The 13,879-nt window shown below is 52.2% G+C and overlaps 1 protein-coding gene across 1 annotated transcript in view; it reads right to left on the bottom strand.

Annotated features, from left to right (window-relative positions):
- LTBP2 (latent transforming growth factor beta binding protein 2) overlaps positions 1-13,879 on the bottom strand; it is a 125,143-nt gene that overhangs the window by 45,230 nt on the left and 66,034 nt on the right. The window contains exons 7-11 of the mRNA XM_011981580.1: positions 12,346-12,536; positions 9,718-9,888; positions 9,024-9,230; positions 7,598-7,884; positions 6,396-6,498 (exon numbers count right to left, since the gene is read on the bottom strand). Of these exons, the coding sequence (XP_011836970.1) occupies positions 6,396-6,498; positions 7,598-7,884; positions 9,024-9,230; positions 9,718-9,888; positions 12,346-12,536 (959 nt within the window). The remainder of the gene's footprint in view (positions 1-6,395; positions 6,499-7,597; positions 7,885-9,023; positions 9,231-9,717; positions 9,889-12,345; positions 12,537-13,879) is intronic.

The raw sequence follows: 13,879 nt of genomic DNA on the forward strand, positions 1-13,879 counted from the left end.
CTTCCTGCCTTCCCTTTTTCCTTCCTTCCTGCCTGCCTTCCTTGCTTCCTGCCTTCCCTGCCTTCCTGCCTTCCATTTTTCTTTCCTTCCTTCCTCCCCTCCCCTTCCTCCCTTCCTCCCTTCCTCCCTTCCTCCCTTCCTCCCTTCCTTCCTTCCACACAGTCTCAAAGTTGGCATGCTGGCCTACTGTCCCTCACTATCTGGGTGAATTTGGGCAGGTTACACAACCTCTCTGAGCCTGGGTTTTCTTATCAGTAAACAGGAGATGACAACTCCCTCTTCATGGGGTTATTATGAACACGAAATAAGCATGTATAACTCTGAGCACAATACTTGTCCAATTTTAGGAATTCTCATAATGTCCATTATTCAGATTTCCCTCCTTGGTGAAAGACCAGTGGGGCCCCCCAGTGATTATGGACATTCTGCCCAAAGATGGCCTCTGACTGCCTCCTCAGAGCAAGATAGAAACAGTCACCACAAAGAGAGAAATCGAAAAAAGAGTCTGGTCAGACCCCTGGCTCAGGCAGGTGCCACCTAGCCACTCCCGCTCCAGCCCTTCCTCCGCTCTCCAGGCTAGAGGTGCCACATGTCAGTGACACCCACCCTGCTGGGTAGGGAGGGTGCTCACTTAAGCCTGAGGCACAATTCGTTCCCAGCAGGCTTCAAGTCCCTTGGAAGAAGCTCTCGAACATCTCTGAGCCAAAGAGACACTGCCTTTTCAGCTGACAACTGGAATTCTGAAAATCCCATTTCCTTAGAGTAAGGGACTGGGCATCTCATCCAGAATCCCAGAGAACAGAAGCCCCACCCCAGCACAGCTGTTCCCCAAGCCAGGGTCCTCTAGTTCAGCAAACGCTTGTGCCCGGTACAAGAAGTGGCGCAGAGGGGCCACTTACAGAGTGGCTGGAAGCAGGTGTCTGGAGTCAGATAGGCCTGGGGTGTCAAGCTCAATTTTCTCTTCTGTAAAATGGGGAAATAGCACCCAACATCTAGAAATATTGTTAGGATGCAAGAAAATAAGAAAGCACTTAGCACCGTGCCTGGCACTTACAAGTGCTCTGAATAAATGGTTGCGAATGACGACGAGGGTGATAATAATGGTGTTGCTGCTGTGGCCTGCCCTAAGGCTCTCTGCCCCTCATGCTCCCAGCACCCTCACATACCCACCCTCCCCAGGGGCTGGCATCACAGAGCTACACGTATAACTCTCGTCAGGGGCAAGGGTCAGGACCAAAGCAAAGCCTTCTTTCTGTTGGGGGTTTCAAATACATTTTCAAACATTTCTAAAAACCCCCATTTCCTCAAAAATCAATTTTCTTTGTCATCTCCTCTGAAAAACCTGTTCTTGGTAGGCATTCTCCCGGTGATCTGGAGCCCACTACTTTTAGTTTATTGCTGGGCACCTGCAGTTTTTAATAAGTTGTCCCTTGCGATCAGTTTCAAGTCGAGCTCTGGTTACCAGAAACACCACACATCAGATAGTTCTCTCTAGAACCGCGTGGGGAAAGCCTACACCCTTCACCCTAGGGCAATTATTTCTCTTGACACAGGCCGGGGCTACATGTTGATAACCTGCCTGTCTATCCAACCTGAATCTTCTTGACGGATATAGCACAAGGAACTCACAAAACCCGATCTTGATGCGCATCCTCTTGGCTGCAGCATTCCAGTCTAGCATCCTGATCTTTGTTTGCTTCAGGGAGGCTCAGGTCTCCCCAGAATGATTAGGGAGATCTTGCTCAGCTGAGAGTCAGACATACTGTGGTTGGAATCCTGGCTCTACCTGCCCTAGACGTGTGACCTCGGACAAGTTCCTCAGCCTTCTCAGAGCTCTATTTTCCTCATCCATCACATGGGGTTAAAAATCCTGGGCTTGCAGATGGCTGTACAAATTCAGTGAGACAAAACAGGTGAAGGGCTCGGCATAATGTGAAAGTTCAGGAACCGGCAGCTAGCCTTGGTCTAAGAGAGAAAGGTGCAGAGTTCCTTGAAAGGGCAGAGCAAGAAAATCTGTTCTCCCTGGAGATACAGGGGGCCCTGGGTTCAGAGGTGAACTCAACCCACCCCAGGCAAATGGCAAGACGATCTCATGGCAAACAGCTGGAGCCCACCACTGCAGGCCCCGAGCCATGTGCCAGCCCTGCCTGTCCCAGCAAAGGGGCCTTGGGGTTGACACAGCCAGTGCCAAGCCAGATGGGGCAGTGGCCAACTTTCCAGTCAGCCCAGATGTCTGTCTTTCTCAGATGAAAACTCAAAAATGTGGCCTCAATCAAAGTGGCTTTTGAGAGCCGTGTGTTCTCCAGACTCTGACAGGAGGATTGAAGAGGCCTATGAGTCGGGATCCTTTGATAAATCTCAAGGGGTCAGGAAGACCCGGCTCAGGCTAGGTCCTGGGAGTTCAGCTGAGTACACATTACCTCTACCACTCAGAGTGAAGGGAGCAGAGGCGAACTGTGGGCTGGTCTAGACTGACTCCCGGGCCAGCTCTCCACGCAAGTTCTGTGGCATTCCAGAAAAAAAGGGATTCACCTATGCCACGTAATTAAGACTTCAAGGCAGTCCTTTTCCATGTCAGGAATAGTGGCATTCTGGTGGGACCTTCTTCAACAGTCCAGCACAGAGCCTCAAAGCCAAAATGTGACTGAAGGGAAGCCGTGAAGCCACTCCCAGGCTGCTCGCCCTATCACTCCCACTGCCACCTGATTTGCTAGAACACCTCACTGGGGATGACAAAGGCTTCCCCCAAAGAAGCATAACCCTATTTTATCAGAGGAGAAATAGGGGCTCAGAGAGGCAAAGCCACCAGGGCCAGGGACGATCTGGAATCCAGAAGTCCTGTCTGTCTTGCCAACTTTCCCCAAACCTGCCCTGACAGCTTGCCTTTTCTTCCTCTGCTTCTTGTACAGAAGCTTCCTTGTCATCCCCACTTAAAGAAATGTGCCCACCCCAGCCCCAGGCTCAGGCATGAAGTGAAGTGCCTGGCACTCTGTCAACACAAACAAGGCTCCCCAACATCTTGCCCCGTCTCTATACAATGCCCAGCTGCACTTTCATGTGTTTTTGATGTTTATGTTGCCCTGGTCTTTGTTATTTCTTGCTCAGTGTGCTGGGATGCTTGACATTCCAGGGTCTGTACCCTGGTGCCCAGCATGCTGAGATGTGCTGGACACAGTGGGGGAGGCCACCGTCTGGGATGGGGCGGAGTGAGGGCAAGGGCTGAGCGTTGGGTGTGTTGGCAGAGGGGTACAATTGGTGTTCTGCATGCACCTGATCCACAGAGCCCTGCTCCCACGCCCACCGCCACTGGGCTCCAGCCCTGCCTGAACCGAGCTCACCAGCTGTATTTGGAGCAGGGTTCTTGGGCATCAGGTGGGCTGAGCTCTCAAGGCTGGCACACAGGTGGAACCAGGAGTGGAGCAAGTGGCCGAGCAGGTAGCCACTTCAGTATGGACTCTGGCCTTTTTCTCCTGCTCCCCACCCTTCCAGTGGAGGGCTCCCCCACTCTCAGAAGTGCTTTCAAGATCTGGGGATGTGGTCACTGTGCCTGTCAGCCCTGGTTGAGGGGAACAGGCCTAGAATCCTCCACTGGCAGCAGCCAGCCCTGGCATGGACCTCACAGCCTGCCTCTCTGCATCCCTGATGGGCTCCAGAGCTTGGGACAGGCAGGCCCTGTGCTCCCACCCTCCGCTCCAATCCTACAAGTGGCAGATGTGACATATAAGTGAAGAATCCAGAGTGGCTCTATTTTCATTTTCACTAATGTCACCTGATATGTGGCTATTAACATCACTGTCAGATTGGCTTAGTGAATTAGAGAGGAGATACTGACCCAAGGACCCTGTGGGGTCCTGACTGCTGACACCCCACCCAGAGGGCTGCATCTCAAGAGCTCAGGATTATGCTTGGTACCCAAATCAAGCACACCTTAAGGCCTGAAGACTTGCCCAGTGGAAGGTTCCATGAAGGGCACAGACCTCAGCTGGGAGGAGAATCCCAGCAGTGAAGCGGGATTCTGGGGAAGGCCCTTCTGGAAGCCTGTTTCTCAGCTGCACCACTCCACTCCTTTATACCCATGCTGTTGGCAGCTGAGCCCACTCTTCCCCTTCATTATTTTTCAGACTCTAGAGGCAACAGTGTGACAGCTCATGAGCCCTGAGACAAGGAAGGGAAACTTCTAAGTCTGCCCCTGAATTGCCACTTGGATGAAATCTCACTGTTCCCACCACCTAGAAAAGCCAGCTCCCTCTTAGGACAGCCCTACTGGGTCAGGAGGTCCCAGGGTAGGTCAGCACCTTGGTCAGCGCAGCAGGTACTGCATGCCCCTCAGAGGGCTGATGGGGTAAATGGGGAGAGACTCCCACCCACTTGTCTGAATGAGCCAGCTCTTGGGAACCAGAACCTGCCCAGAGCAGGGACGTGGGAGCCCTGGCCCCACCTAACCCTTCTGACATGCCTGCCTTTCTACAGGAGAGCCAGGGCTGAGCAGGGCTCAGCAAGAGACACACTGTGCTCCAGAAAATGTTGCTCACTCTCTTGGACTTGCCTGCATATGCAATTTCCTTGGGTTGTTAAACTCTTCCTCACTCTTTAACTGTCCTACCCCTAATTATTCTTCAAATCTCATCCTGGAAGTCATCTCTGAGAAGCTTTCCCTGATCCACCGGCTTTAGCCCGTAGGGCCCCCATCCCGTAGTTTACAGATGTGCAGGTTGTGTGCCCTAAAGCACCATCTCTAAGGGAGTCATTGGCATCCTAGATTGGCATATTTATGAAGATGATCCTGAACAAACGGAAGGGCAGGTTTTTCTAATTTGCACAAAGGTGCTACTGGACTTATGAGGGGCCTGGGTTCCACTGCCTCGGCACTTGACCAGACACTGCTCAAACCTCTTCATTTCTGATGCCCACCAGCCACCTATGACTCCCTGCTAAATTGTGAGCTTGGAGAGGAAGGCGCGGTTTTTACCACCTTGTCTACTCTCCGTCCAGGGCCTGCACACTATGGCCTTTTCAAATAGTGGTTTGGTCAATGTAAATATTTGTCAACTGATTAGAATGTGGGATATAGAAGTTTCAAGGGTTCAACGCCTGATGGGAAACAGAAAAGAAAACAAGGAAAGAAGAAAAGTGGCAAAAACATCTCTGGCCTACAGGGGAGACCTGGGCAGTTTGAGGTACATTTCCTGGTAGGGTAGTGGGTCCATTCCTTTCTCGCTTTCTTGAGGGATACTTTCTAATAACAATAATGAAAATGACAATAACAGCCAGGTTTATTGACCTAATACTAAGCAGGTGCATCATTTCCTTTAATCTCTACAGCAGCCCATGAGGCTGGCACTATTACTCTCTCCATTTTACAGATCAGGAGACTGACACAGAGAGAGGTGATCATGAGGAGCTGGGACTGGTACCTAGTATGTGTTAGACGTTTAAGCCTGGGAGCTGAATACTACCTTTTGCTACTTTGCCAAAAATTCTATCACATTGTAAAACCGTCCACACTTATTTTAAGTTTGGAAAATATAGTCACTGCTCCACAGCTGAGTCTGATGTGAGGAACAGCCCTGCCCCTCCCACCTTTGGGCTCCTGTCCAGACTCCTGACAAAGCTGATTGACCAAGCTGACTGCTGACAGGCAAAGGAAATACACACCAGGCTCACGCCCAGGCCCAGGAAGGAGGCCTGAAGGGAGAAGACAGACCAAGTGGGCAGAAGCCACACTCAGGGACAGGCATCTGGTCACCCTCCTCCCAACTGTGCAATTAAGACTGGGGAGAGCATCGTGAACAGGCATCTTGCTCACTCCTGAAATCACGGTCCGTGGCACATACAAGACACCCAGTGAGTATTTGCTGAATGAATGAATGAACACTTGTTAGGTTTTTCCTATCCTCCAAAAGAGGGCAAGGAATTAGGGTTCCCATACCCCAAGGATGAGGACATCTAGGACAGACATTCAACCCTAATTAAAAGTCAGGGAGGCTGGAACAGGAGGTAAGGAGATAAAAGAGGAGGCCTGGGAGCCCCACCAGAGAGAGAATAAAGAAAACACTGAATCAAATCAAGACCCCTGGACCCCTGGCATCTAGACAGGGGTGTACAGGGGAGCACTGAATAAAATCCCTAAAATCTGATCAAGAATCTCTGCAAGAGGGAGCAGGCCCTTGCAGGCAACCAAATGGAGCAGGCAGGCCAGACTGCACCAGCAGAGGGCTGCCAGGACCCTCAGTGCTGGCCAGAAACACCTTCAAAGCAGGTCTGGGAAGTTTGCAGTTTACCAGCCTGTTCTACCTGCCTGGCCTCTGACACCCTGAAGGGGAAACCCTGGCAGGAGAGGGCAGGCACGGGGAGGGCTTCCCCCGCCACTCTTAACCTTGGACTCCAGCACTCACCGGGTCTGGGTGGGCATGGGGCACACAAAGTCACCCCCCAGAAGGCTCCCACACTGCCACAGCAGTCCTCTTGGGTGGTCAGCTCCAGCAGAGGGTTGGCACACTGGAAGAGAGATCATGGACACCTGTGACCACCCCTCTTCCCTCCCAGGCTGTGCACAGAGATGTCCCGGGAAAGCCTAGGACACAGAGCTCACTCCCACATTCTGCCAGAGGAGGTCCCCAGCCAAAGAAGGGGAGAAACAAGTCAGCCCATATCCCAGAAGGCAGCAGAGAAACCTGCCGTGCACTCTTCGAGCCCCTAACCTTGTGTGTGGATGGGACACCGCAGACACAAGATCCGCCCTGTGCGGGGCTGCAAACCACCACCCTCCATGGCCCTAGCCACAGACAAAGGGTCCTAAAGGAAGAGCTTCCTCTGCCTACCTCCAGGGAGCTGCAGGGTCGCCCACAGTGTGGGCCTTCCTTGTGAGCACTGCCCCAGGTTCAGGAATACCCCAAGCTGAGAGGCCAGGGACTATCTGGAAATTCAGAGTGTTTACCCCTTGGCTGTCCCACTTCCTCCAGTTCCCTAACCTCAAATGGGGTTTCTGGAAATACCTTAGTTTCTGGAAACTAAGCGGTTTCCTGGCAACCCCAAGAAAAACCATACTGGGCCTGGTCTAACCCCTATTCTTGGGTGCCTGGCGTCAGAAAAGCTTCCCTGATTTCCCATTATGAGCTGAGGATGGCCCCAGGGGGCAATAGGGTATCTCTCATCTTTGTACCACCAGGGTTTTTGGGTTAACCTCCATTTGTTAATTCCACACCTCTGTGACCCCAACTGTAGCCTCAACTAGATACAAAACTCCTGGCCAGATGCTAACAGCCCCACTGGTCCATGTGCCAGGGGTCATAGGATCAGCAACTCGAGCCTGCCTTCACCTGAGGATGCTGGTGACAGCTCCTCCAGAGGGGAACTTCCTTGGGTCCTCTTCTGTGTGCCTGGTATTGACAAGCACCAAGTAGAGCCTAGGAAGGAGGCCCAGCCTCTCCATACATAGGCAATTTCATGCCTTGGGTTTTCCCATCTGGGAAATGGGAGACTCTGCAGACACTCATATTCCATAAGAACAAAGAGGACAGAGAGGAGGAGAAGGGCAGACTGGGGACAATTGCTGTCCTGGAAGCATCCAGGGCTGAGGCTAGAGCTGTGTTCTCACCTGTCCGTTCACAGTGTTCAGGTAACACCGGCCCAGCAGTCCTCGAGGCCTGGGTGCTGCTGGGGGCAGTGGCCGAGGGGGCTCTCCAGACCGAGCCGGGATGTTGTTGCTGTCCCAGAGGCTGTGGCCAGGGCTGGCAGGCAGCCAGGGCGGGGGTCTGGTCTCCACGCTGTTCTCTTCTAGGGCCTCCTCCACCCCGCCCCGCACCCGGGCCACCTGGTGGATCTGCACTGAGGCCTCGGGCGGGTGGTGAATGTGCACCTTCACCAAGGAGGGGTTCACAGAGGCTGGGCACAGGGGCTGGGGTCAGAGCCAGGGAAGCAGGGCCCCACCCTCATTTTCAACCCTCTGAAGGGTATCCACCACCCCTGGGCCAGGCAGGCCACTGGCTATGTGTCACCCTAAAACTCTCCTTCCATTTCCTTGCTCCCAAGTTAGAATCCCAGAATGATCCCTTGGGACGGGATGAAGTGCAAACTCTGTCACTGAAGGAGCCTCATTATCATGTTCTAAGCTACCTTCCTGATTCCACCTCCCCCATGACCCTGGCCAACCCTGGAGCTCCAGCCCCCTGGCTCCTGCATGGCTCCACCTCTGTGCCTTTGCTCATGCCAGTCCCTCTGCTTAACCAGATGCTACCCATTGTTTCAGGCCTAACTGCAGTCCATCCCCTCCATGCAGCTGTGCCAGAGCACTCTGGGCTTAGGCGCCTCTCCATCCCCTGATCCCCTAAAGCATTCTGCATTTTTTTGGTACCTAATAATGGAAGGCAGGGAAAATGAAATGTTTTATGCTGATATTCTATTTCCCATCCATTCTCCCTCTATTACCCAGGTCCATGGGTTCCTTGAGGGCAGCACCCTGCCCTTACACTGTTTTGTCTTCCCCAAGGTACCCAACACAGGGAAAGGGCAAAAACAAGTGGATGAATTCCGATGGGAGGGGGCCGAGAAGTTGAGGGAATGAAACTCAGCACTGAGGGCCAGGAGAAAGAGGGAGGTTTGATGGTAAAGGAAGGACTAGGCCGGGCGCAGTGGCTCAAGCCTGTAATCCCAGCACTTTGGGAGGCCGAGACGGGCGGCGCATCATGAGGTCAGGAGATCGAGACCATCCTGGCTAACACGGTGAAACCCCGTCTCTACTAAAAAATACAAAAAACTAGCCAGGCGAGGTGGCAGGCGCCTGTAGTCCCAGCTACTCAGGAGGCTGAGGCAGGAGAATGGCATGAACCCAGGAGGCGGAGCTTGCAGTGAGCTGAGATCTGGCCACTGCACTCCAGCCTGGGCGACAGAGCGAGACTCCGTCTCAAAAAAAAAAAAAAAAAAAAAGGAAGGACTATAGGCAGCCTGTCACAGCAATGGTGACAGCCTCCACCCAACTGGTACTCCTCCCAGGGTCCCGCTGGCCCAGCTGTGCTGGCACTCACCCAGCTGGTTGGAGAGTGGCAGTGTGAAAGTGGACTGCCTCAGGGGGGCTTCCAGCAGGGCTCTGGAGCGGGACCCCCTCCCTGGAGGCTCCCTGTCCGGCTGCGGGATAGGCAGGTGGCAGAACTTCCCGGTGGAGTTGGCGGGGCACCAGCACTCGTCCCTGCCGATGCAGCGGCCTCCGTTCAGGCAGGGGATCTGGCAGAAATCTGCAACATCAACCGTCAAGGTAAGCAGCGGTGGAAGAACAGTAGCACCTGTTCTGTGGCTGGTGACCATCACAGAGAAACGGGCGGCAGAACCCTGACCCTAGATGGCTCCTGTAGCCTGGAGCCCCCTGAAATGTAGGGACTTTCCACTGCATTCATGTAGAGTGAAGAAGGGTGGATAATAACCAGTCCCTGCCTTCCTAAAAAGCCCGTTTAGGCCTTTCCCTGTACCCCACAATAACCTGGGAGGTGGCATTATCATAAACTGTCTCTTCTCTGTTGAGGAAACTTGGACTCAGAGAGGTTATGTGACTCCTAGAGTCACACAGCTAGGCTGCCAAGTGAGGACTCAGCTCCCCATGTGATTTGGGACACTTGTGGAGCCACAGTTTGGGAGCAGCGGGCTCCCGTCCAAGGCAGACCTGGCTCTCTGGCTATTCACCCTCCGGGGCCAGCTGGGAACCATCTGAACGGGAAAGGGACTCACAGATGCGGAAGCCAGACTTGGGATCGTGCCCATGGCCGCCCTGGCTGTACAGGGTGGTGGTGTCGCCCCTCTCACAGCTGTTGGCACAGTGTCCACGGGCACAGGTCTGCTTGCAGATGGTGGGAGTGAAGACGATCTTGATCTTCTTGATTTTCTCCGTGAGGTTCAGCCCTGCAGAGAGAGGGCTTGGGTCCAGGGGGCAGGGCTGAGAGGCACAGCTGTGACCTCCAGAGTCTGGTTAGAAAGCCCCATGGGACTAGGGCTGCATTCATCTCAAGGGCATTTGCTGAGTACCTACTGGATGCAGGGTCCCATCGTAGGGGCAGGGTGATACCTTTGAGAAGCTCGCAGATGTGCCAGCCACCAAGCTCACACTTCACGCACATCAACCCTCTTGAGTGGGTAGTATGTTAGGTTGAACTATTAGAAATTGCCATTTTTGTAGGTTCCTAATGGCTGAGTGTTGGTATTTTTCATACATCCAACCTACTATGTCCATTTTACAGCTAAGAAAACTGAGGCCCAGAGAAGTTTGGGTGCCCAGGTGACGCAGCTAGCAAGTGATGCAGCTGGGCTTTGAACCCAAGGGCAGGGAACAGAATGCGGCTCAGGCTTGCCAGAAAGGAGAGTTTTCTAAGAGAAGAGAAGAAGATGAAGCCTGAAAGGATTAGAGTCAGGTTTTGGAGGGGACCTGATTACCAGAACAAGGATCAGGCACTTTATTTGGTGTGTGGTGGGGGAAGCCGCCAAAGACTTTTAAGCAAGACATCATGCTGGCTGTGATGTGCAGGGGGCTCCAGAGGCGGGGCGAGCACTGGGGAAGTCATGGCAGCAGTGCAAGCTGAGGTTGCTTCATTTACCAAGAGCGGTGGCAATGGAATTGGGGTATTAATTCAGTATGGGCAGCCTGGGGACAGAAGCCAGAGGCAGAAGGTTGAGGGAGAAATGGGAGGGGAGGAAGTTGAAAAAATATGTGTTGATCATGGGTTTGAGAAGCTTGACTGTGAAGGGAAGAGATAGGAAGGAAGCGGAGAAACAAGTGTGTGTGTGTGTGTGTGTGTGTGTGTGTGTGTGTGTCTGTGAATGAGAGAGCTGTAAGCAATTGTACATGCTGAGGGGAAAGGGCTGAGAGGGAGGGACAGAGTGAAGATACAGAAGACGGGGAACAAGTGATGTCAGCATTCCAGAGGAAATGAGAAAGGGTGCCAGAGTGTGCCTTAGATAAGAGGGACACCTCCCTCTCAAGATGGCATGAAAGGAATCATCAACCATGAAAAGGAATGAAGCACTGATACACGCTGCCACATGGATAAACCTCAGAAACGTTATGCTAAGTCAGGCACGGGAACTCGCGCCTGAAATCCCAGTACTTTGGGAAGCCGAGGCAGGAGGATCACTTGAGGCCAGGAGTTCGAGACCAGCCTGGGCAACATGGCAAGACCCCATCTCTGCAAAACATTTAAAAATTAGCTGGGCATGGCGGTGCATGCCTGTAGTCCCAGCTACTCTGGAGGCTGAGGTGGGAGGATCACTTGAGCTCAGGAGTTCCAGCTTATAGTGAGTTGTGATCATGTCACCACACTCGAGACTGGGCAACAGAGCAAGACTCTGTCTCTTAAAAAAGAAAAAGAAAAGAAAAGAAAATGTAATGCTAAGTGAAAGAAGCCAAACACAAAACATGGCACATTGTATGACTCCATTCATGTGAAATGTCGAGGGTATGCAAATCTATAGAGACGGGAAGTAGGTGAGTGGTTGCCAGGGACAGGAGGGGAGATAAAGAGTGACTGCTGCTTAATGGGTACAAGGTTTCTATTTGGAGTAATAAAAATGTTGTAGAATGAAATAGTGGTGATGGTTGCACACAATTATAAATATACTAAAAGCCACTGAAGTGTAGCCTTTAAAATGGTTAATTTTATGTTATGTGAATTCCACTTCGATTTTTAAAATGGAAATAAAGGAAGGAGGTGAGCTCAGGCACAGATGTAGACACAGGAGTGGTGTGTGTGACGGGCAGGAAGTTGAGGAGCTCTCTGGGAGGTGGGGGCATGTCCGTGGGCTGACAGATGGGGCCCTGGGAAAGGAGGGGAGGGCAGGGGAGGCCTGGAGCAGCTGCTCTGAGAAATGGAGGGAGAAAATGTCCAGGCACACAGGGAGGGGTCATCAGGCAACAAAAAGAGTGTGCCATGGCGTAAATCCACAGAGATTCTGTTTCCTCCTGTGGGAAGCAGAGGCGCAGCTGTAGGTGCTGAGGAAACAACTGGTTGGGTTGATCCAGGAGGGTTGGGGTTTGCAGGAGGGATGAGGTGGAAGGACCGGGACCAGGGAGTTGAGGATCACAGTGGGATATGAGGGAAGCAAAGGCAGGAGGGGATGACAGATTGGGCAGAAATAGAGCAGTCTAGTTCTAAGGGTTGCAACAGGGGTGAAGTCCAGGTCCACTGGTTTGGGACCCCTGGAGCCCGGCACAAAGCAGGAGATCAAGAAGCGTTTGTTGGTTGGCTGAAAGAATGAGGACAAGGTGACAACTCAGCCCCTCTGTGAGAGCAGAGGGGGAAAGCTGAGGTGGGAGAAGAGAGTTCTAGAGGCCCTGCTCTTCTAGGACCCAAGACAGGGCATCCTTACCCCAGGGGGATGAGGGGTGCTCCAGAGGTACCGCCTGCTGGGTGCCATCTCTCTGCTCAAGGCCTGGTCCCGGGGGCAGGGCGTTGGAAGAGAGCTGGCTACTGACCGTGGCAGTCGGGTGAAGTCGGACGGTGCGGGACAACCCCACGTGCTGCTGGGAAGGGTGGGTCTGGCCGAGGTCACTCAGGGTCCTGTGGAGACAACCGCGGCATGGGGGTTTGCACCCTGGGAACAGTGTGTCTGTGCCACTCCTCATCCAGCCACCCACTCCCTGCCTTTGCACAAGAACAATGCTCTCTGGCTGCCTTCTCACCCATGTATGGCTGACTCCAGGACATGAACGTGCCCTGAGGCAGAAGGACTGATCCAAAGGCCTGCCGGCTAGTTTTGTAGAAATACCAACCCCTATGTGGAATCACCAGGCTTTTGGTGGGTTATTCCAGGCAAATCACTCAGCCCCTCTGGGCCCCAGGACCCTTAACTGCAAAATGGGGGTGTTAGATGTCCTCATGGAGCTCTGACATTCCGGGGGTCTTTGAGAACCCACTACGGACCAGCCCCCGCCCTGAAACCAAGTCCTGTACATACTCCCTACCACTTCTTAATATATCCCTTAATATGAATTACCTGTAGAAGAGGTGCCCAACAAACACACCTTCACAGATTGATTCAGAGCAGAGCTTAGAATCTCCCTCTCATTTATTTTTATTGTAAGAATAATATAACAACAATATTCAAAGAGAAAAACACGAATTCATCATCTCCCATCCTGACCCAGCAAATACTTTTGCATATTTTCTTTCAACCTTCGCTCACATATATGATTTTACACTATTGTCATAACCTAGAGATACAATTTTAAATTCCGTTTTTCACTTAACATTAGATCACAGTTTACACAATTCAATTTGTCATATTTGTCACGTTCATCGCTACATGATAGTCCAGCTAAAGATGAATCACAACTTATTCAGACATTTACCTGTTACATATTTAGATTTTTTAAAAAGTTTTTTGTTTGTTTGTTTTTGTTTTTGAGACCGAGTTTTGCTCTCGTTGCCCAGGCTAGAGTGCAATGGCGCGATCTCAGCTCACTGCAGCCTCTGCCTCCTGGGTTCAAGCAATTCTCCTGCCTCAGCCTCACCAGTAGCTGGGATTACAGGAGCCTGCCACCACTCCCGGTTAATTTTTTGTATTTTTAGTAGAGACAAGGTTTTGCCATGTTGGCCAGGCTCGTCTCGAACTCCTGGCCTCAGGTGATCCACCCACCTTGGCCTCCCAAAGTGTTGGGATTACAGGCGTGAGCCACTGCACCTGGCCTGTTTTTAAGTTTTAAATATGTACATCCTTACCTATATGACTTTGTCTTCTGTTAAAATATTCCTTTAGTACAGGGGGATTTGTTGTACTGTTCTATTTTGTATGTTTGAAAAAATGTTATAGGAAACATTTTGAAGGATTAAAACTTTAGGATGAGGCTGGGCATGGTGGCTCACGCCTGTAATCCCAGCACTTCGGGAGGTCGAGGCAGGTG

Source organism: Mandrillus leucophaeus, unplaced genomic scaffold, assembly GCF_000951045.1.
Source record: "Mandrillus leucophaeus isolate KB7577 unplaced genomic scaffold, Mleu.le_1.0 Scaffold228, whole genome shotgun sequence".
NCBI lineage: Eukaryota > Metazoa > Chordata > Mammalia > Primates > Cercopithecidae > Mandrillus > Mandrillus leucophaeus.